This window comes from Perca fluviatilis, chromosome 15, assembly GCF_010015445.1.
Source record: "Perca fluviatilis chromosome 15, GENO_Pfluv_1.0, whole genome shotgun sequence".
Classification (NCBI taxonomy): Eukaryota; Metazoa; Chordata; class Actinopteri; order Perciformes; family Percidae; genus Perca; species Perca fluviatilis.
This window is the reverse complement of record NC_053126.1, coordinates 2,970,861-2,994,113: the sequence shown is the minus strand read 5'-3', so window position 1 is coordinate 2,994,113 and position 23,253 is coordinate 2,970,861. Positions and strand designations below refer to the sequence as shown.

Sequence of the window (23,253 nt, the reverse complement as noted above, 5' to 3'; positions counted from 1 at the left end):
ATGATTTTTCGACATAATATACTTATGATTTTTATTTTTCGGACGCTATACTATGACTTTTTGGGATTTTTTGACATACTATACTATGACTTTTTATGATTTTTCCCGGCATACTATACTATGACTTTTTTATGATTTTTCAACATACTATACTATGACTTTTTTATGATTTTTTTCCGACATACTATACTATGACTTTTTTATGATTTTTCAACATACTATACTATGACTTTTTTATGATTTTTTCGACATGCTATACTATGACTTTTTTATGATTTTTCAACATACTATACTATGACTTTTTTATGATTTTTTTCCGACATGCTATACTATGACTTTTTGGATTTTTTTGAAATACTATACTATGACATTTTTATGATTTTTTCGACATGCTATACTATGACTTTTTTATGATTTTTCAACATACTATACTATGACTTTTTTATGATTTTTTTCCGACATGCTATACTATGACTTTTTTATGATTTTTTCCGACATACTATACTATGACTTTTTTATGATTTTTCAACATACTATACTATGACTTTTTTATGATTTTTTCCCGACATGCTATACTATGACTTTTTGATTTTTTGAAATAACTATACTATGACTTTTTATGATTTTTCCGACATACTATACTATGACTTTTTTAGATTTTTCAACATACTATACTATGACTTTTTATGATTTTTTTTCCGACATGCTTATACTATGACTTTTTGATTTTTTGACATACTATACTATGACTTTTTTATGATTTTTCAACATACTATACTATGACTTTTTTATGATTTTTTACGACATGCTATACTATGACTTTTTGGATTTTTTTGACATACTATACTATGACTTTTTTATGATTTTTCAACATACTATACTATGACTTTTCAACATAGACTAGGAATTTTTGAATTTTTTTCGACATGCTATACTATGACTTTTTTATGATTTTTTGACATACTATACTATGACTTTTTTATGATTTTTTCCGACATGCTATACTATGACTTTTTTATGATTTTTCAACATACTATACTTATGACCTTTTTATGATTTTTTCGACATGCTATACTATGACTTTTTTATGATTTTTTGACATACTATACTATGACTTTTTTATGATTTTTTCCGACATGCTATACTATGACTTTTTTATGATTTTTCAACATACTATACTATCACTTTTTTATGATTTTTTCCGACATGCTATACTATGACTTTTTTGACATACTATACTATGATTTTTTTATTATTTTTTCCGACATACTATACTATGACTTTTTTATGATTTTTCAACATACTATACTATGACTTTTTTATGATTTTTTACGACATGCTATGCTATGACTTTTTTGACATACTATACTATGACTTTTTTTATGATTTTTCAACATACTATACTATGACTCTTTATGACTTTTTTCGACATATGACTTTTTATTTTATAATTTTTTTGACATAATACACTGACTTTTTTTCCCCGACATACTATATTATGACTTTTTATAATTTTTTGGACATACTATACTATGACTTTTTATGACATACTATACTATGACTAGTTTTACTTTTTTCGACATACGACTTTTTTATTTTATGACTGTTTCCGACATGCTATACTATGACTTTTTAATGATTTTTCGACATACTATACTATGACTTTTTTATGATTTTTCAACATACTATACTATGACTTTTTATGACTTTTGTCGACATATGACTTTTTATTTTATAATTTTTTTGACATAATACACTGACTTTTTTTCCCCAACATACTATAATTTATGATGGTTCTGAAGTTCACTGCGAGAGCTGCGACCCCATGTACAAAGGCTCAGTCCTTGTCGTAGCAGCCGCAGGCTCAACTCCAACCTGCGGCCCTTTGCTGCAGGTCATCCCCTCTCTCTCTCCTCTTTCACATCTTCAGCTGTCCTTTATCATTAAGGCTTAAAATGCCCAAATAGTTATCTTAAAAAACATACTATGCCAGGACTTTTTTTTTAAATACTATACTATGACTTTTTTTATGATTTTTTCGACATACTATACTATGACTTTTTTTATGATTTTTTCGACATACTATACTATGACTTTTTTATGATTTTTTTCGACATACTATACTATGACTTTTTTATGATTTTTTTCGACATACTATACTATGACTTTTTGATGATTTTTCAACATACTATACTATGACTTTTAATGATTTTTTCAACATACTATACTATGACTTTTTGATGATTTTTTCGACATAATATACTATGACTTTTTGATTAAGTTTTTCTAAGTAGAGCGTGCACCCCATGTACAAAGACTCAGTCCTTGTTGTAGAAGCCGCAGATTCAACTCCGACCTGCGGCCCTTTGCTGCAGGTCATCCCCCCTCTCTCTCCCCTTTCACATCTTCAGCTGTCCTGTATAATTAAGGCCTAAAATGGCCAAAAATTGTCTTTAAGAAAATACTATACCATCAGGTTTTTTTCAACATACTATACTATGACTTTTCTTTTCAACATAGACTAGGAATTTTTGAATTTTTTTCGACATGCTATACTATGACTTTTTTATGATTTTTCAACATACTATACTATGACTTTTATATGATTTTTTCCGACATGCTATACTATGACTTTTTTTACATACTATACTATGACTTTTTTATGATTTTTTCCGACATGCTATACTATGACTTTTTTATGATTTTTTCCGACATGCTATACTATGACTTTTTTATGATTTTTCGGCATACTATACTATGACTTTTTTATGATTTTTCGGCATACTATACTATGACTTTTTTTATGATTTTTCAACATACTATACTATGTCTTTTTATGACTTTTGTCGACATATGACTTTTTATTTTATAATTATTTTGACATAATACACTGACTTTTTTCCCCCGACATACTATATTATGACTTTTTATAATTTTTTCGACATACTATACTATGACTTTTTATGACATACTATACTATGACTAGTTTTACTGTTTTCGACATACGACTTTTTTATTTTATGACTGTTTTCGACATACTATACTATGACTTTTTTGATTTTTTTGACATACTATACTATGACTTTTTTATGATTTTTTCCGACATACTATACTATGACTTTTTTATGATTTTTTCCGACATACTATACTATGACTTTTTTATGATTTTTTCCGACATACTATACTATGACTTTTTTATGATTTTTTCCGACATACTATACTATGACTTTTTTATGATTTTTTCCGACATGCTATACTATGACTTTTTTATGATTTTTCAACATACTATACTATGACTTTTTATGACTTTTGTCGACATATGACTTTTTATTTTATAATTTTTTTGGCATAATACACTGACTTTTTTCCCCCGACATACTATATTATGACTTTTTATAATTTTTTCGACATACTATACTATGACTTTTTATGACATACTATACTATGACTAGTTTTACTTTTTTCGACATACGACTTTTTTATTTTATGACTGTTTTCGACATACTATACTATGGGGCGCCTGGATAGTTCACCAAGTAGAGCGTGCACCCCATGTACAAAGGCTCAGTCCTTGTCGTAGCAGCCGCAGGCTCAACTCCGGCCTGCGGCCCTTTGCTGCAGGTCATCCCCTCTCTCTCTCCTCTTTCACATCTTCAGCTGTCCTTTATCATTAAGGCTTAAAATGCCCAAATAGTTATCTTAAAAACATACTATGCCAGGACTTTTTTCAACATACTATACTATGACTTTTTATGATTTTTCAACATACTATACTATGACTTTTTATGATTTTTTCGACATACTATACTATGACTTTTTGATGATTTTTTCGACATACTATACTATGACTTTTTGATGATTTTTTCGACATACTATACTATGACTTTTGATGATTTTTCGACATACTATACTATGACTTTTTGATGATTTTTTCGACATACTATACTATGACTTTTTGATGATTTTTTCGACATACTATACTATGACTTTTTGATGATTTTTTCGGCACATACTATACTATGACTTTTTGATGATTTTTTCACACATACTATACTATGACTTTTTAGATTTTTTCGACATACTATACTACGACTTTTGATGATTTTTTCGACATACTATACTTGACTTTTTGATGATTTTTTCGACATACTATACTATGACTTTTTGATGAATTTTTTTCGACATGCTATACTATGACTTTTTTATGATTTTTCAACATACTATACTATGACTTTTTATGACTTTTGTCGACATATGACTTTTTATTTTATAATTTTTTTGGCATAATACACTGACTTTTTTCCCCCGACATACTATATTATGACTTTTTATAATTTTTTCGACATACTATACTATGACTTTTTATGACATACTATACTATGACTAGTTTTACTTTTTTCGACATACGACTTTTTTATTTTATGACTGTTTTCGACATACTATACTATGGGGCGCCTGGATAGTTCACCAAGTAGAGCGTGCACCCCATGTACAAAGGCTCAGTCCTTGTCGTAGCAGCCGCAGGCTCAACTCCGGCCTGCGGCCCTTTGCTGCAGGTCATCCCCTCTCTCTCTCCTCTTTCACATCTTCAGCTGTCCTTTATCATTAAGGCTTAAAATGCCCAAATAGTTATCTTAAAAAACATACTATGCCAGGACTTTTTTTCAACATACTATACTATGACTTTTTTATGATTTTTTCGACATACTATACTATGACTTTTTTATGATTTTTTTCGACATACTATACTATGACTTTTTTATGATTTTTCGACATACTATACTATGACTTTTTTATGATTTTTTCGGACATACTATACTATGACTTTTTTATGATTTTTTTCGACATACTATACTATGACTTTTTTATGATTTTTCAACATACTATACTATGACTTTTTATGATTTTTTCGACATACTATACTATGACTTTTTGATGATTTTTTCGACATACTATACTATGACTTTTATGATTTTTTCGACATACTATACTATGACTTTTTGATGATTTTTTCGGACATAATATACTATGACTTTTTGATTAAGTTTTTCTAAGTATAGCGTGCACCCCATGTACTCAGTCCTTGTTGTAGCAGCGCCACCGCGGATTCAACCTCACGCCGCGGCCCTTTGCTGCAGGTCATCCCCCCTCTCTCTCCCCTTTCACATCTTCAGCTGTCCTGTATAATTAAGGCCTAAAATGGCCAAAAATTGTCTTTAAGAAAATACTATACCATCACGTTTTTTTCAACATACTATACTATGACTTTTCTTTTCAACATAGACTAGGAATTTTTGAATTTTTTTCCGACATGCTGTACTATGACTTTTTGGATTTTTTCCGACATACTATACTATGACTTTTTATGATTTTTTCCGACATGCTATACTATGACTTTTTGGATTTTTTCCGACATACTATACTATGACTTTTTATGATTTTTTCCGACATGCTATACTATGACTTTTTAGATTTTTTCAACATACTATACTATGACTTTTTTATGATTTTTCAACATACTATACTATGACTTTTTTATGATTTTTTCCGACATGCTATACTATGACTTTTTTATGATTTTTCAACATACTATACTATGACTTTTTTATGATTTTTTCCGACATGCTATACTATGACTTTTTTATGATTTTTTCCGACATGCTATACTATGACTTTTTAGATTTTTTCAACATACTATACTATGACTTTTTTATGATTTTTCAACATACTATACTATGACTTTTTTATGATTTTTTCCGACATACTATACTATGACTTTTTTATGATTTTTCAACATACTATACTATGACTTTTTATGACTTTTGTCGACATATGACTTTTTATTTTATAATTTTTTTGACATAATACGCTGACTTTTTTTTCCCCGACATACTATATTATGACTTTTTTATAATTTTTTTCGACATACTATACTATGACTTTTTATGACATACTATACTATGACTAGTTTTACTTTTTTCGACATACTATACTATGACTTTTTATGACATACTATACTATGACTAGTTTTACTTTTTTCGACATACGACTTTTTTATTTTATGACTGTTTTCGACATACTATACTATGACTTTTTATGACTTGTCGACATACTATACTATGACTTTTTATGACTTGTCGAAATATGACTTTTTATTTTATAATTTTTTTGACATAATACACTGACTTTTTTTTCCCGACATACTATATTATGACTTTTTATAATTTTTTCGACATACTATACTATGACTAGTTTTACTTTTTTCCACATACGACTTTTTTATTTTATGACTGTTTTCGACATACTATACTATGGGGCGCCTGGATAGTTCACCAAGTAGAGCGTGCACCCCATGTACAAAGGCTCAGTCCTTGTCGTAGCAGCCGCAGGCTCAACTCCAACCTGCGGCCCTTTGCTGCAGGTCATCCCCTCTCTCTCTCCTCTTTCACATCTTCAGCTGTCCTTTATCATTAAGGCTTAAAATGCCCAAATAGTTATCTTAAAAAACATACTATGCCAGGACTTTTTTTCAACATACTATACTTTGACTTTTTGACATACTGACTTTATAAATTTTAGAATTTTTAAGAATGCATCTGTAGTGTAGCCAGACCTTCCTCGGCAGCGCTGTGGAGATAGGTCTGGCAACGCGAGACTATTTTGTTTATGGTGAATCAGGTTTAACCCTTTAAAACACCAAACCAACCGATGGAGGCAGCGGTAGAGTTCAACTCCCGTGTTCTGCGAGGTAAAAACTATTTTTTTGTTTTAAAGATTATTTTTTGGGGCTTTTCCACCTTTTATTTTGACAAGACAGCTAGGTGAGAAAGAGAGAGAGGGGGAAGACATGCAGGAAATGGTCACAGGTCAGATTTGAACCATGGACCTCTGCGTTGAAGCGTTAACCTCCAAGTATATGTGCGCCTGCTCTACCCACTGATCCAACCCGGCCACCAGGGAGGCGAAATTACTGTTTTTGTCAAAGGAGTCCTGTGGCTTTGACGAGAGCAGAGATAACAGCTTCTTAAGGGCTGTGTAAAGCCATGAAATTATTATAAATATAAAGTACACTTAAACTGATATAGATTTCTTTAGGTGTCTAAAATATGGAAAGCCGCCACCTGCTGTAGCTAACACGGTAGACTATGGAGAAGTAGCTCATGCAACCACAGTTCAATAGATCCAAACTAACTGTCCCTTTAAGCCTCATGTGTTCAGAGGGAACATGGTTTTTAATACTTGCATCAAATGACTTCATTGTGAAGGGAAAGATTTTATTTAAAAGTTTGAGTTCTGTACAGAAACAAATTAATTCAAGTACAATGAAAAAGTGTACAGCTCTCATTGAAGAAAAAAAAAACAAAAACAAAAAAGCTCATTCTATTCAGTTTACATTTCTTACAGGTATCAGTGATAATTACATTATGATAAAAACAGCACCAAATAGACACACTGACCATGCATCGAGAGGGACACACACAAAAGGCACACTTTCTCACACACACACACTTTCTCACTCACACACACACTTTCTCACTCTCACACACACACTTTCTCACTCTCACACACGCTTTCTCACTCTCACACACACTCTCTCTCTCTCACACACACTCTCTCTCTCTCTCACACACACACAGTCCACAGTGATATAGGTCTATGTTGTAAACATTGACAAACTGTATTCGTCATCATTATTTCATATCAATTTTATGAAGAATAGTATTTAAAAGTTATCAAATCCTTAAAAAAAAAAAAAAAAAAGAAGTTATATTGAACTGTGGTATTCATGATGAAACTTGAGCTGATCTTTTTGTTCCGATCGAGTATCTTAATGTAACCCAGTCGCTCCTTTCAGACCGCCGTTACGAGTGGTCTGTCCGTCTGTCGCCCAAAAGTCACATTCTCCATCACGATCTGTCCAAAAAAAACGAAGCCATTTCATTGGACAGCGTCTCCCCAGGGCGTTGGAGTCGTAGCTGCATCATAGAGGCTTCCTCTTGGCGTCTCCTGCCTGGTTCTGACTGACATCTGGACACACATAATAATATAGAATAACAGTTTGAAAGGTCAGTGAAAGCGATCTGACGACAAATAAAATGAGTACATAAAAAGGCATGATAATACGTTTACGTTTATTTCACACGTCATCAATGTATCATTTAACACAATCTCATAAAGTACAATGATCATATACAGTACAGGCCAAAAGTTTGGACACACCTTCTCATTCAATGTGTTTCCTTTTTATTTTCATGACTATTTACATTGTAGATTCTCACTGAAGGCATCAAAACTATGAATGAACACATATGGAATTATGTACTTAACAAAAAAGTGTGAAATAACTGAAAACATGTCTTATATTTTAGATTCTTCAAAGTAGCCACCCTTTGCTTTTTTATTAATAAGGGAAAACTTCCACTAATGAACCCTGACAAAGCACACCTGTGAAGGTAAAACCATTTCAGGTGACTACCTCATGAAGCTCATTGAGAGAACACCAAGGGTTTGCAGAGTTATCAAAAAAAATCAAAGGGTGGCTACTTTGAAGAATCTAAAATATAAGACATGTTTTCAGTTATTTCACACTTTTTTGTTAAGTACATAATTCCATATGTGTTCATTCACAGTTTTGATGCCTTCAGTGAGAATCTACAATGTAAATAGTCATGAAAATAAAAAGGAAACACATTGAATGAGAAGGTGTGTCCAAACTTTTGGCCTGTACTAACTAACTATCTATCTATCTATCTATCTATCTATCTATCTATCTATCTATCTATCTATCTATATTTATTTATTCATTTATTCGGAGGGGGCCCAAAACTTCGGGTTAAAACAGCGATTTGACGACAAATAAAATGAGTACATAAAAAGGCATGCTGACACCAACGGACGAGCAGAGAACAGAACAACACGAGACAGAAAACACATTGAAAGGAGGAGAAAAGGAAGGCAAAGGGGAGGGGGAGTAAAATGGAGCAAGCTTCAGGGGAGGGAGGGTCAGATTTTACCTGAGAAAGCGAGCTGCAAGTGAGGAGGTAGAGCAACCTGAGACCCTGACTGGAGACTCTTATACAGATCTGAGGAGACAGGACAGGGGGGAGGGGGGACACGAGAAACATGGGAGGGAGATAGAGGGAGGAACAGAAGGCACGCAAAACAGGGAGGAAAGGAAGGAAGGAAGACGAAGGGAGAGAGAGAGAGAGAGAGAGAGAGAGAGAGAGAGAGAGAGAGAGAGAGAGAGAGAGACAGAGAGAGAGAGAGAGAGAGAGAGAGAGAGAGAGAGCGAGAGAGAGAGAGAGAGAGACAGAGAGAGAGAGAGAGAGAGAGAGAGAGAGAGAGAGCGAGAGAGAGAGAGAGAGAGAGCGAGAGAGAGAGCATGGATGGTACAGAGGTGAAGGAGCGGTAATGACAGCCAATCAGAGGGAGGGGAGGAAGATTGAGGCCAGGTTGGGGGAGGGAAGGGGGGGAAACAAACGCAGCATTGGCATCGTTTTGGTAGAAGTGCAGAAAGACATTAAGGAAAGGAGACATTTTGGGAGAATGAAGCAAACAAAATGGAATAATGTCAAACTGGAGGTAAACCAAAATCAATCACAAGCTAACATCTGACACACAATATGAGGCTAAAACACATGATGTCATAACATAGAACACAAATATATAGATAGGGTTTTTTTTCAGTGTATACCCTGTTGATTTGCTTTGTTGTAGATCTTTCTGATTTTGTGTTGTGTCTTGTCTCGTTTTCTGTTTTTGTGATGCTTTGTGCTAAGCCATGCTTTGCTCGTGTTGTTTTTCTGGTCTCTTTGTATTTTAAAAAAGCCTTTTCTAACATCGAAGCCAGGGGACTACAGATGAAAAATAGCCTTTTGGCTAATTCTGGCTTTTTTAACCCATGGGAAATCATGCGTTTTATTAATTTGCGCTGTCCCCTTTCATAAATAAACTAAACTCAAACAAAACCTATACAGGAAAAAACAGACGACAGCAAGGCGATGCCTGCCTAATGTGTAAAAAATTAAATATATGAATATGTGACTTAAACTGACAATATTAGATTATATTTAGCACCTGACAGCAGGTTTAAATGTGTGTGCTGTGTGTTTCTGCCCTGTGTGTGTGTGTGTTACTCACTCTGCGTCAGGGTGGAGAACGCTGCGTTGCTATTGGCTGCAGCGCCGCTGGATGAGGTGCTGGAGCCCGCTGTACCGAGCGGAGGCAGGTTCAGCAGCGGGGGGAACTGGAAGGGCAGGGACACGGGCACCAGGCCCCCGAGCATCCCAAACCCCAGGGGGAGGGGCGAGGCTGAGCCCAGCAGGCTGCCACCCCCCGCCGTGGACACCTGAACACAACACACATCAGCTATGTTCACTGTTGATTGGTTTCAGACAGACATACAATACTAGGACTTAATATAATATACTATACTAGGACTTAATATAATATACTATACTAGGACTTAATATAACATACTATACTAGGACTTTATATAACATACTATACTAGGACTTTATATAATATACTATACTAGGACTTTATATAACATACTATACTAGGACTTTATATAACATACTATACTAGGACTTTATATAACATACTATACTAGGACTTTATATAACATACTATACTAGGACTTTATATAACATACTATACTAGGACTTTATATAACATACTATACTAGGACTTTATATAACATACTATACTAGGACTTTATATAACATACTATACTAGGACTTTATATAATATACTATACTAGGACTTTATATAACATACTATACTAGGACTTAATATAATTTACTACTAGACTTAATACTATTATAATATATACTAGGACTTTTACATAATAGAAATTATATAACATACTATTCTAGGACTTTATATATACATACTATACTAGGACTTTATTAATACTTTATAAAATATACACTAGGACTTTATATAGCACACTATACTAGGACTTTATAGAACATACTATACTAGGACTTTATAGAACATACTATACTAGGACTTTATAACATATACTATACTAGGACTTTATACTATTATAACTATCACACAACTAGGACTTTTTAAAACAATACTATACTAGGACTTTATATAGCATACTATACTAGGACTTTATAGAACATACTATACTAGGACTTTTATATAATATACTATACTAGGACTTTATATAACATACTATACTAGGACTTTATATAACATACTATACTAGGACTTTATAGAACATACTATACTAGGACTTTTTGGATTTTTCAACATACTATGACTTACTTTTTTCAACATACTATACTGAGTTTTGGGATTTTTTCGACATACTATATTATGACTTTGATTTTTTTTCAACATACTATACTATGACTTTTTTATGATTTTTTCGACATACTATACTATGACTTTTTATGATTTTTTCGACATACTATACTATGACTTTTTAGATTTTTTTCAACATACTATACTATGACTTTTTTATGATTTTTTCGACATACTATACTATGACTTTTTAGATTTTTTTCAACATACTATACTATTACTTTTTATGATTTTTCTCAACACACTATACTATGACTTTATGATTTTTTCAACATACTATATTATGACTGGTCATGCATTGTTGGTTAGTCTGTCGATCATTTTCTCGATTAACAGATTAGTTGTTTGCTCTGTAAAATGTCAGAAAATGGTGAAAATGTGGATCAGTGTTTCCCAAAAGCCCAAGAAGACGTCCTCAAATGTCTCGTTTTGCCCCTATCTCAAAGATATTCAGTTTCCTGTCCCAGAGGAGAGAAGAAACTAGAAACATATTCACATTTAACAAGCTGGAATCAGAGAATTTCCACTACTACTACTCACTTCTACTCAAACTGTTAGATTATCAAAATAGTTGGCGATTAATTGAATAGTTGACGCCTCATTGATTCGTCTTTGCACCAACAGGACCCCTCTCCGATGTTTGGTTCTGATAACAGTCCAGACAGTTTGATCAGTATTTCCAACTCTTTCACATTATTTGTGACTTACACTTCATCCAAATGCCAATAAAACATGTTCCTACTCAGCAGACTCAGATATTTCCTAAACTATAAGCAGCATTACCACAATGTGAAACTACGACGGCTGATGAGGGCAAAAGTAGTTTGGATCAACCCAAGTATAAAAAAATAAAGCCTGACACGCCGATGTCTGCTGTCTCTCTCCGTGTGTGTTGCAGTTACTAAAATCCCTCCTCCTCGGGAAACAACTAGCGAGCTACACGCTGAAAATGGCAAGTTTGAAACAAAATTTAGATCGTGCCACGAGGCCGGTCTGCTTACTTCTTTCAGAGAATGATTTTTAAGATTTCTAAAGAATAGGTTGAGGTCATTTCCTCTCTAACTGGGAGGTTTTGGGACTGTTTGTTGGGATTGCTGTGGACCAAGTCAACACGGAGATACACTGGTAAGAGCCAATGAGGTTTAACCATGTATCAGCTCATTTAAATATCTCACGTTACTGTGTTGTGTCAACAGATAACTTCATGTAATATTGGATGTGGCGTTTTCAAATGTTAAACCAAAACCAGTTCCTTCCTGAGACTATTTAGCAGAGCCACCGTCGTTGCGTCCGGAGCTTAGCGCCGCCCAAGACGATTGCGATTGGTTTAAAGAAAATGCAAAACAACCCAGAGCGTTTTTCTCCTATCCCAGAATGCATCGGTGGTGTAGCCAGACCTTCCTCCACAGCGCTGTGGAGCTAGATCTGACGATGCGAGACTAGGGCAAGAGTAGGGAATGATCACATAACTACAGAGCTTGTTAAATGTGCTAAACCAGATTTCATTTTGGACAAAAGGGGAGCCCACATCGCAGGTTACTGATGTGGACACGCCAGCAGTACAAACCTGTGGTAACTGAGAAGACACCGAGGACGATAGGACAGACGCAACTGGCTTGGCCCCCTGAGGTGTCCCGCCCCCAGTCCTCTGACGCTGGCCTGCGTTGGCGGAGGACATCGTGGGGGAGGCACTGGATCCTGAATGCTTGCTTATGGATATGGTGTTAATAAGGCTAGCGTTGGTGGTGCTGTTGCTGTTGGGGGTCTTCTGGCTGCCTGACAGAGTGTAGCTGCCTTGCCCAGGCTTGGTCGCTCCTCCTTGGGCACCTGAGAACGGCAGGCGGAAGCCCGCTGGGCTTTTGGGAGAGTACTGGTGTAGGAGGGGGGTTGCCTGAGACCGGGAGCTTTGGGGGTTGAAGGGGGAGGCCGCGGTGGTGGTGATCACAGCCGGGTTGAGGGGCCGGGAGGTGAGTTTGACGATGGGTGGGATGCTGCTGTGGGTGGACTTGGTGAGCGTGGCGTGCATGGGGGTGATGAAGTTAGACTGCGGCTGGGGCTGAACTCCAGAGACAGTCTGAGAGAGGGGGGAGGGGGAGGGTTTACTCTGCGGGGTGTTGTGGGGCAGGCGCGTCGCCGGAAGCTTTGCGGGCTCCGTGTGGGGGAAACGAGGCGCGTGTGCCGGCAGAGCCGCAGAGAGCGGGCTGATACGTCGCGGCCCCCGTTTGTTGTTAGCTTGCGCGTTTGAGAAGGCCGGACGCGGGCGCGGACACCGCCGTCTTTGACCCCGGGGCCACGAGCGGAGACGCGGTGGGCGGGGGACGCGGTTTAGGCGGCGATGCCGAGGGCGGCATGTTGGCTTTAGCCACGCCCACAGCCAGAGTCCTCTGAGTGTTCAACACCGAGTGTCTGTGCGCCTGCATGCCGCTCTTAGAGGCGCCCATCCCATCCACCCTGACCGAGGGCAGCGGCGCCGACGTGACGCAGAGAGGCCGGGACAGAGCGCTGGAGGGGGACGAAGAGGTAGAGATGTAGTGAGGTGCGTTGGAGCTGGGACTGGAGTTGGTTTTCTGCTGCTGGACGAGCGGCGAGGCGTGGAGCGACGACGGCTTGGAGGCGCTCTTGGGTCCGTCCGGAGATGGCGGGCTGTCTCCGTGCGCCAGGCCCTTGGCGGCGTTGCCGAGGATGGCCAGGGCCTTGGAGATGGAGTCCAGGGAGGGAGCGGCGAGATCCTCATCGAGGGAGTCCAGACATATGGGCTCAGACGGAGACTGAGGCGGTCGCTTGGCAACCTGGGCAGCAGGGGAGGGAGTGGCGCCCGCTAAGGGTACGGAGCGCTGAACCCACACGGCCTCCTGGAGAACAGAAAAACACCATTTACACAAACTGTAAACAGAACGTATTTAACACTTCCATGTCATATAACAAGGACAGATTCACAAAGGTCTTACACTTGGAGAAAATCAGGTACATCATGTCTGCTACAGAGGATTTATTTTTAAATCTGGCAACCTTTTCTTGATTTAATGTCTAAAAACTGATCTTGTGCTACCCTGTCGCTGTGCCATTACCTTTGTCTTATGTCCTGCTTGTCGCACGTGGAAAGCCCCTGTCAAGTAACCTGTACCGTTTTGTGTAGCACCACCAACTATTGTTATTATGTTTCTACTTCTTTGTTACGAAAACAATAAAAATAAATACACACACAAAAAAAATTCACATGTTTTCAAGTCTAATAACATTTCATATGTAGATTCAAGACTGTTTAGTTCAGTGTACTCTCACCCAGTGTTGGGAAAGTTCACTTTCTACATGAACTAGTTCAAAGTTCATTTTAAAATGAATTAGTTCAGTTCATAGTTCATACTTCAACATTATGAACTAAGTTCACAGTTCCAAAAATGAACTAAGTTCATAGTTCTTTTGTTCCATATGAGCTATTATTTTTCAAAATGATTGCCACAGCCCATATAGAACCACAGACAGCAATTATTTTATCAGTTTTAACACTGAAACTATGCGTCAGATTTCATCCTCATATCCAACCAGTTCAACGAGCCGTTTCAGGTTCTCTGTGGATGGGACTGAAGTGCAGATTTTCTTTCTGAAAGCCTGCCGGCAAAGTTTGCCCAGAAATGTCAGATTTTTCCATCCTCAGCGACCTCGTCATCAAACTGGTTTAAATGATCATACGAAGCCTCCACGCTGCTTTCTGAGACACTGGTGGCTGGTGTTGCCAGATTGGGTGTTTTTTCCACTACATATGAAGGCCTGTTTACAGTGTGTTTTAGCTGTGGTTTTGGCCTGGAAGGCTCTATAGAAATCTGGCGCCCTATTGGACGAATTTAAACCGAGAGAGCGTGGCGTTCACAGACACCAGAATGAAGGAGCTCACGGTAACGTTGATATAGAAGTCAATGCTAACCTTTGGCTTGGCCTTGGGAGTAGAGACCATCCTTTTATTTGCTCTGGAGGAAAAGAACAACAACACAAGCGAGTGAGAACAAGTTCGGCAAGAGTTAGTTCTGAAGATATCGGGTAATAAAAAGACACATGACTCACCTGTAGCCTGTGTAGTGACCATGAGCTATATCGCTCTCTTTATACAGCATCCTGTCAACAGAAATAAACACGTCAATGTGTAATTTGACATAATTTGGGACCATTATTATTACCAGGGGCCCCATCTTACCTCCGGCGCAGCGCAAAGCCCGACGCAAGCGTCTTTGCTAGTTTAAGACCGACGCAGTTGTCCTTTTAAATAGCAAATGCACCTGCTCCCATCTGTGGCCCATGGGGGTGCTGGTCTTACAGGGAGGTGTGTTCAGGTGCATTCTGGGCGTGCTGGTCTTACAGGGAGGTGTGTTCAGGTGCATTCTGAGCGTGCTGGTCTTACAGGGAGGTGTGTTCAGGTGCATTCTGGGCGTGCTGGTCTTACAGGGAGGTGTGTTCAGGTACATACTGGGCATATTGCTATCTTGAGGCAGCAGGAAGTGATCACGCCATTGACCAACAAAAACCTGGTCTAAAGTCAATAACGCAGCATTTCATTGTTATTTTAACAGAGCATTAGTAAAATGCTCCTAGGCTCGTGCACAGCGCGCACACACTATGCTTGTTACACACACAGGGACGCACACTATGCTTGTTACACACACAGGGACGCACACTATGCTTGTTACACACACAGGGACGCACAGCAGCACACACACATGCAGAAGATTACTAATAAAAATATTAGGGTGTAAATCCTCCATCATAACAGCAATGCTCCAAGGTCCAAACGCGCCTGGCTTTTAAAGGCAATGGGAGATGATCTCTGATTGGTTGATTGCATGTTACGCCCAAAACACACCTCTGATTAATGAAGACACTAAGTACAACCTTTTAGAACCAGGTGCCCGGCACACAGACCCTTTTTACCGCCATTAAACTAGCAAAAGTGGATTTGGACACGCCCTAAACACACCTGCGCCAGGCGCTGCACGCCGCACGCTTAGATTGGTTAAAATAGGGCCCTGTATCTGTGTCTAAAAATGTTGGAAAAGCAAGAGCAGATTATAAATAAGTAACACTCAGAAAGCTTACAGACAAAAGTTGCTAATAAGTTCACTGGGGACCAAATACAATCATTAGATCTCAGTATTTCTGAGTATCATTTAGTTGGTTTTGATGCTCACATTGATTTTATATTCATTCGGCTTAGGTGCCCCAAACGGCTCGGGTGCTGCACCTCAGCATTAGATCAATATAAGAAAGACTGATGCAGAGGGAATTAAGTACTCTGCTAGTAAGTAAGAGCAAATACTGCTCTAAAACTACAACACTTCACTCGAAGGTATCTACATAAGAGTGACATGACACGGTCATGGACACATGAACTCTGAAGGCTGTTTTATGGTTGTGCTCCACGCAGAGCTCGCCGTAGCCTATGTAAGCGGCCTGATGTTTATACTTGTGCGCTGGTGTGTGCGTCGAGCCGGCATGTGTGTGTGTGTGTGTGTGTGTGGTTGGGGTTGTTAGAGCAAGGGAGAAGTGAGAGAGTGACAGTGATTATCTTCAGTGAGTAGTGACTCTAGAGTCCTACTGAGAGAACCAAAGTGTCTCCCCTGTTCTTTCTGTCCACAGTGGGAGATCTGGAGCAGGAGAAGTTAACCCTCTCCTTGATCTCATGTTGTTGATGTGTCATGAACGTTTATGACTTGTTTATAATGTTTAGGACACGTTCATGACAGTGTCAGGTCACTCCTATGTAGATACCTTCATGTAAAGTGTAAGCCAACACTGTTAGCAAGACACACACCTGGTCTGCATCCAGCCTTTGGGCCACAGAGGTTTGACCTCCGTCTCCAGGAAGGTTTTGAGTTTTTCTTCCCGAGCCAGCGTTCCCAGGTTCTCCTGCTGCAGGCAGCCCACCTTCACCCGCACCAGGTTGCACAGCAATAACCTGGAAAGCACACACAATCCTAAATACTCCATCACAACAAGAGGAAAACTAGTCATCAGGGCTGCTTTTCTTTTTTCATCCTTTTCTTTTACTATTGACATCTGCACCTTATTTCTATATTAAAGCCTAACTCTCGCCAAAATGCAACCAAGGGTCTTTTTGTGAATGTACCCGAGTCAAAACTTTCGTTTAAAAGCTTAACTAGGACGGAAACACCACTTTTAAGATTGACCGTATTCTCATTTTTTGGGTCAAATGGCCTGTTGAATGGGAGAGCTAGGGGCGCTACTAAGATAGCATCAAAATCACTATTTTTACATGGAGTATCACCGGGGGCTTTACACATGAACTCAGCATTGACAACATTGGTTGTGTTCACAGAGTTTACTAAAAAGAAAGGTTTTCAACAACTCACTTTGGCTGTTGTTGTTTACGGTCGCTGCCATCTTACCAGTCAAAAAAAGTCGATCTCCGAATGTGAATAAAGTAGGGCTGTTGGAAATGTGATTTTTTTTTTTTTAATAAATAGGTTGGCTAACATTAGCTAATCTCCCTCTTCTCAGGTCTGATTGTGAGCTAACATTACGTAGGAGAACGGGAAACAGTTTTAACATGACTTTAAAATCCAAATGCTTATGCTATGAAGAGTTAGCTCGTTTTTTTTTTATTATTATTTGTGTCGCAAGTAATAGGAGCTTAGCTGGGAGCTTCATGGAGACAGCTAAAGTTAATGTTAGCGGCACCCGACAGCTGCCAGAGTTAGCTTCCACTTCATATATTACCTTCTAACAGCTGGATTCTCAGTAACGTGACAATCTGCAAGAAACAGATTGCTTATAAATCACTAAAATAGTAGTGACAGCAGCGTTTGGCTTGGTTATCAATGCCTTTAGCATCGTGGCTAACACTATTGTTACTTAGTTAATGACAAATCGTTTGTGCTGTGCTTTCTAACATGATGTCGTTGTGCTGACCGAGCAACCTTAGCCTCTTACAACAGAACCGCCACACACACACACACACACACACACACACACACACACACACACACACACACACACACACACACACACACACACACACACACACACACACACACACACACACACACCTAAGATTTCCACTCTGGAGGGTGCGGAGCGGATTCGTGTAAACAGGGCTTTAGTAAACTCTGTGAACACAACCAATGTTCTCAATGCTGAGTTCATGTGTAGAGCCCCTGGTGATACTTGGAGCAAAGTCTCATGTTGTGTCGAGTCTTCTTAGTGGTTTAAAAATAGTGATTTTGATGCTATCATAGCAGTGCCCCTAGCTCTCCCATTCAAAAGGCCATTTGAACCAAAAAAACGAGAATACAATCAATCTCAAAAGTGGCGTTTCCGTCCTAATTATGCTTTTAAACGAAAGTTTGACTCTGTATAATCCTGTATATAGGTACATGATGTACATTTATTGCCACTCGCATATGAAATTAGCCTCTGTTCCCTCGGTGAAACTGACCTGAGTTTGTCGTCCCAGACAAACTTCTTGCGAGGACCCATCACCCTCCTCCCTGGCTTCTCCTCGTCATCGTCCTCCGACCCGTTCTTCTCTCCCTCCCCTGACTGCTGCCTGTGAACACAGACATCATAAACATCGTATATATCACAGCACCTTAAGGACGTGGACGGAAACACGTTGGAAAAGCAAACCGATATGACGACTGTGATAAACTGGGAGCCACAGCGGACTCGACCGGTGTCCTTACTTTGCCACCTTAGCGATACAGTCCATGTTGTAGCGAGCGATCTGCTCCGGCATCATGCTGCACACGGCCAGTTTCAGCTTTAGCAGGGGCGTTCGAAACCGGTCGTCCTGGGCAACGGGGATAAGCACAGTCAGAAATCACACACACATATGCAGCACGGGACACACTCGCACGCTAAATATAGAATCAGATAACGGGCACACGGCCAGCAGACACAGAAGTAAGAGAAACAGTGAGTATGTTTACATGCACACTAATATTGCACTATTATTCAGAATAAGGCTTTTTCCCCAAATTCAGCATTTTCCGAAGTGGGATATGTTGGTATTATTCAGGTTTTAGAGACATTCTTTGGACAAGAATAGAGCGCATTCAGAATCTGCGTCTCAGTCAGGGTTTTTACAGCAGTTTGCGACAGTTTACGGCCTCTTGCCGGTTTAAGGCTTACGGTCAGCTCTGTGCGTTGCTATGGTTGTTCTACACAAAAACAGCTGACAGTTTGCACGGCTGCGGTAGAGATGCATGACCAAAAGAAAAGCCTACATCTCTGGTCGGACGGAGAAACACAGCTACCTTCAACATTATGAAAGACTTGTATGTCACATAACAGGTTTTTTGGATATGCACAAACATCGCATATCCAAAAACCTGTGTGTTTCTAGAAGCTGGTTGAAGGAATGAAAGAGGGACGCTGTGTTCACACGGTCCAACATGGCTGCCACCGGTGGAAAAAACTATTTGCACGGTTGCATGTAAATGGGAATATTAGTGGAATATTCACTTTCATTAGCCATGTGAACAACTTAGTCTGAATATTGTCTTTTTTCGGAATAATGGCAAAAACTGGAATATTATATTAATATGTAAACACAGTTAGTGACTTATCTTTCACGCATTTGCCAGCTCATAGGCTCTCACTACTGCGTATGTCCTGTAAAATACTGGGGAACATAAGCATCTAGCAGGTAACAAGCATCATATCTAATAAATTACATTAAAAAAATCTAACTGAAAGTGGAAAATTATTCTTTGGCCACTTTACTACGAGTCCCCTGCGACGTTAGCCTTTCCAAAACTGATTTGTGATGAGTCTTATGACAATAAATGGAACATCTTTCCAAAAGTCAATGAGTAATTGTGTTAAATAATCAGGTTTTCAATATTGACCAAAATAATTGGTGAATATGACTTTTTCCCTACTGCATATGACCTATGATATATTATAAGCAGACTGTCCCAATGTCTTTGAAGTGGCACCATTTGTTCGTCCTTGTGTCTGAGAATAACCTTGATCACTCCCACACACACACACCTGTATGTTGAGGCTGAGCTTCTTCAGGCGTTTGAGCAGAGCTTCTTTATTGCAGGGCACAAAGACCTCCAGGTGGGAGTAGACCACTGAACGCACCTCCGCCGGCTGCTCCTGGACCTGCAACTCAATACTGACACACACAGAGACACACACACGCACACACAGACACACAAACAGTCAGTCAAGCATCAGAGATTTACATGTGTTGTTTTTAAAGTAAAGACAAGCTTTTATTTAAAGTGCTCATATTATGTTTTTTGGCTTTTTCCCTTTCCTTTATTGTGTTGTGTTTATATATATATATATATATATATATATATATATATAATTATTTATTTATTTTTTGACTGGCTAGTAGTCCTTACCTAGGTACTGTCAGGGCACGCCCTCATACTCTGCTTCTGACTGGCTAGTAGTCCTTACCTAGCTACTGAGCATGTGCGACTCCCAACAAAGATGGAACAGAAGTGAGATGTCTCACTCTGTAGCTAAAACAGAGAGCTCAACACACAGGGTGAAAAGAGGAGCTGCAGCAATGTGCAGTACGACTAAAATATTGTGTTTTTTGAAAATGTAAACCATGTAAACCTATTCTGATATAACCTCTAAATACAATTACGAGCCTGAAAATGAGCATAATATGAGCACTTTAAATCAAAACCTGAACGCTACTCACTCCAGCAGGATGTTGTTCATGTCCAGTGTGAAGAACTTCTTCCTGCCTTCTGCATCAAACAGACGGGACGCCTGTGTCAAGAGACAAGTGTTAGACTGGTGAGGCAACTTATCGGTTAATCCTGTTTACATTTCTGAAGGAATGGGTCACAGAGTTGTCACAGAGTTGTCAAAAAGGGGCGAGGATGTTGCAATGTTTCCCCTCTTTGTGCCAAATACTGACCGGATGGTTTTATGCAACAGTCCCATTAGAACAAGACTTGTATCATGAATACTCTGAATCAGATATATGCTGCATTCAGGTGGTGCCAGAATAAATCGGAAAAATGACAAGATTCACGTGCATGCCCCCTCAAGTCGCAACAACAACAACAACAACAACAACAACTCGGAAAGCCTGCGACATTTTTGCTACACGACTTGCAGAGTAGTTGTCGTATTACGCAGTAACATGGCGGACGAAAGTAAAGGTTAGGTTAATGGTAAAAAAAAAACTTTGCAATAACTTTTTGTATACCAAATGTTTGCTCACATTTAATTTGTAATATGGCATCAGGATGTAAACATTAGCTTCTGTCTGCGTAGAGTGAGCTAGATGACTTAGAAAGTTACTTATTAGCATTAACCTGATAACAAGTCAGTTCAAGCTCTACTGTAGTGGTTTTAGGGATTGTAACTGGCGCAGCAACAAGTCTGGGACCTACACTATGACTTCAAGCTCATGAACATGAACATGAACAAATTCCCAACTCTAGAAATGGAACAAGCAGAGGAGCGTGTGAATGCAGCATCCATTTATATTTGCTTGATAACATTAAAAATTGAATATATTTGGGTTTTGGACTGTTGGTCCACAAAATATTTCATTTTGGGCTCTGGGAAATTATAACGCTTTTTTTTTTTGTCAATATTTTGTAGACAAAACAAATCAAACAAAAGATCTAAAGAAGAATCGCAATGATTAACTGATTAGGTTAATCTATAACTATTTTAATTAATTGATTTTAGTCCTTTTTTATGAAAAAAAATGTCATAATTCTCCAATTCCCGCATGTTAAATTAGAATATTTTCTAGATTCTTCTCTCCTCTGTGACAGTAAACTGAATATCTTTGAGTTGTGGACAAAAGAGGACATTTGAGGACGTCATCTTGGGCTTTGGGAAACTCTGATCCACATTGTTCACCATGTTCTGACATCTTTAGAGACCAAACAACGAATCCATTAATAGAAAAACTACTTGCAGTCCCGATCTAACACAGTGGAATAGCGAAGGCCGTACCGCTCTCAGGTCTTCGATGCGCTTTGTGAGCGAGGCTGGGAGTCCGCTGGGCAGAGGAGGGGGCGCTATCATGTTACCCTGGGACACTCGGCTGCCTCCCGCTTTATGCGCCATCCCGAAGGCGCCATTCTCTCCCTGGAGAGGACTGGAGGGCTGAGGAGAGTCCAGCATGCCAAAGTCCAGGTCACCCATCATGTCCTGCAGCATGTCGTTATTGGCCGAGCCCAGCAGTGACATCACGGCCGGGTCGGTGGCCAGGTCGGCCATGTTGCATTCGTTGCTGCCAGCAGCCTTGGACTGGGCGTTGAGGAGTGCACTGTTGGCGTTGGGCACTTTGGCGGCTGGACGCGGCAGACCGGCAGGACGCGGTAGACTGGCGGGACGCGGCAGACCGGCGGCAGCCAGGTTCTTCTTGCGCATCTCTTCCTTCTCCCGGGTGAAGCGACGCAGCATGTTGGCCAGGTGGATGGAATCCTTCATCAGCTTCTTCCTCTTTTTCTTTTCCGGCCGATGAACATTCAGCCCTGAAACTCTGCCAGAACAGACGACCCAAAAAGAAGAAAGACATTTAATTAAAAAGGTCCCATGGCATGAAAATGTCACTTTATGAGGTTTTTTTAACAATAATATGAGTTCCCCCAGCCTGCCTATGGTCCCCCAGCGGCTAGAAATGGTGATAGGTGTAAACCGAGCCCTGGGTATCCTGCTCTGCCTTTGAGAAAATGAAAGCTCAGATGAGCCAATCAGGAATCTTCTCCTTATGAGGTCATAAGGGGAAAGGTTACCTCCCCTTTCTCTGCTTTGCCCACCCAGAGAATTTGGCCCCCCCATGAGAGAGAGACATCATGGCTTTCAAACGAGCAAAGTGGCAGTTGGTCAAGACCACACACCCCCCCCTCCCCTCCCTCCTCAATAGCTACAGACACAGAAATGGCACATCCTAAGGAAAGCTCATTGTGGGACTGCCTCTAGTGG

At 39.1% G+C, this 23,253-nt stretch overlaps 1 protein-coding gene across 1 annotated transcript in view; it reads right to left on the bottom strand.

The window, feature by feature from the left end:
• Positions 1 to 7,260: 7,260 nt before the first annotated feature.
• The window catches only part of ubn2b (ubinuclein 2b), a 28,922-nt gene continuing 12,929 nt past the window's right edge, over positions 7,261 to 23,253 (bottom strand). Inside the window, 13 exon segments of the mRNA XM_039824167.1 lie at positions 7,261 to 8,028; positions 9,015 to 9,083; positions 10,141 to 10,348; positions 12,887 to 13,549; positions 13,551 to 14,171; positions 15,242 to 15,284; positions 15,379 to 15,429; positions 17,120 to 17,263; positions 18,764 to 18,874; positions 19,011 to 19,117; positions 20,323 to 20,452; positions 20,999 to 21,069; positions 22,279 to 22,810. Coding sequence (XP_039680101.1) covers positions 7,982 to 8,028; positions 9,015 to 9,083; positions 10,141 to 10,348; positions 12,887 to 13,549; positions 13,551 to 14,171; positions 15,242 to 15,284; positions 15,379 to 15,429; positions 17,120 to 17,263; positions 18,764 to 18,874; positions 19,011 to 19,117; positions 20,323 to 20,452; positions 20,999 to 21,069; positions 22,279 to 22,810 — 2,797 coding nt within the window. The 3' untranslated portion in view covers positions 7,261 to 7,981.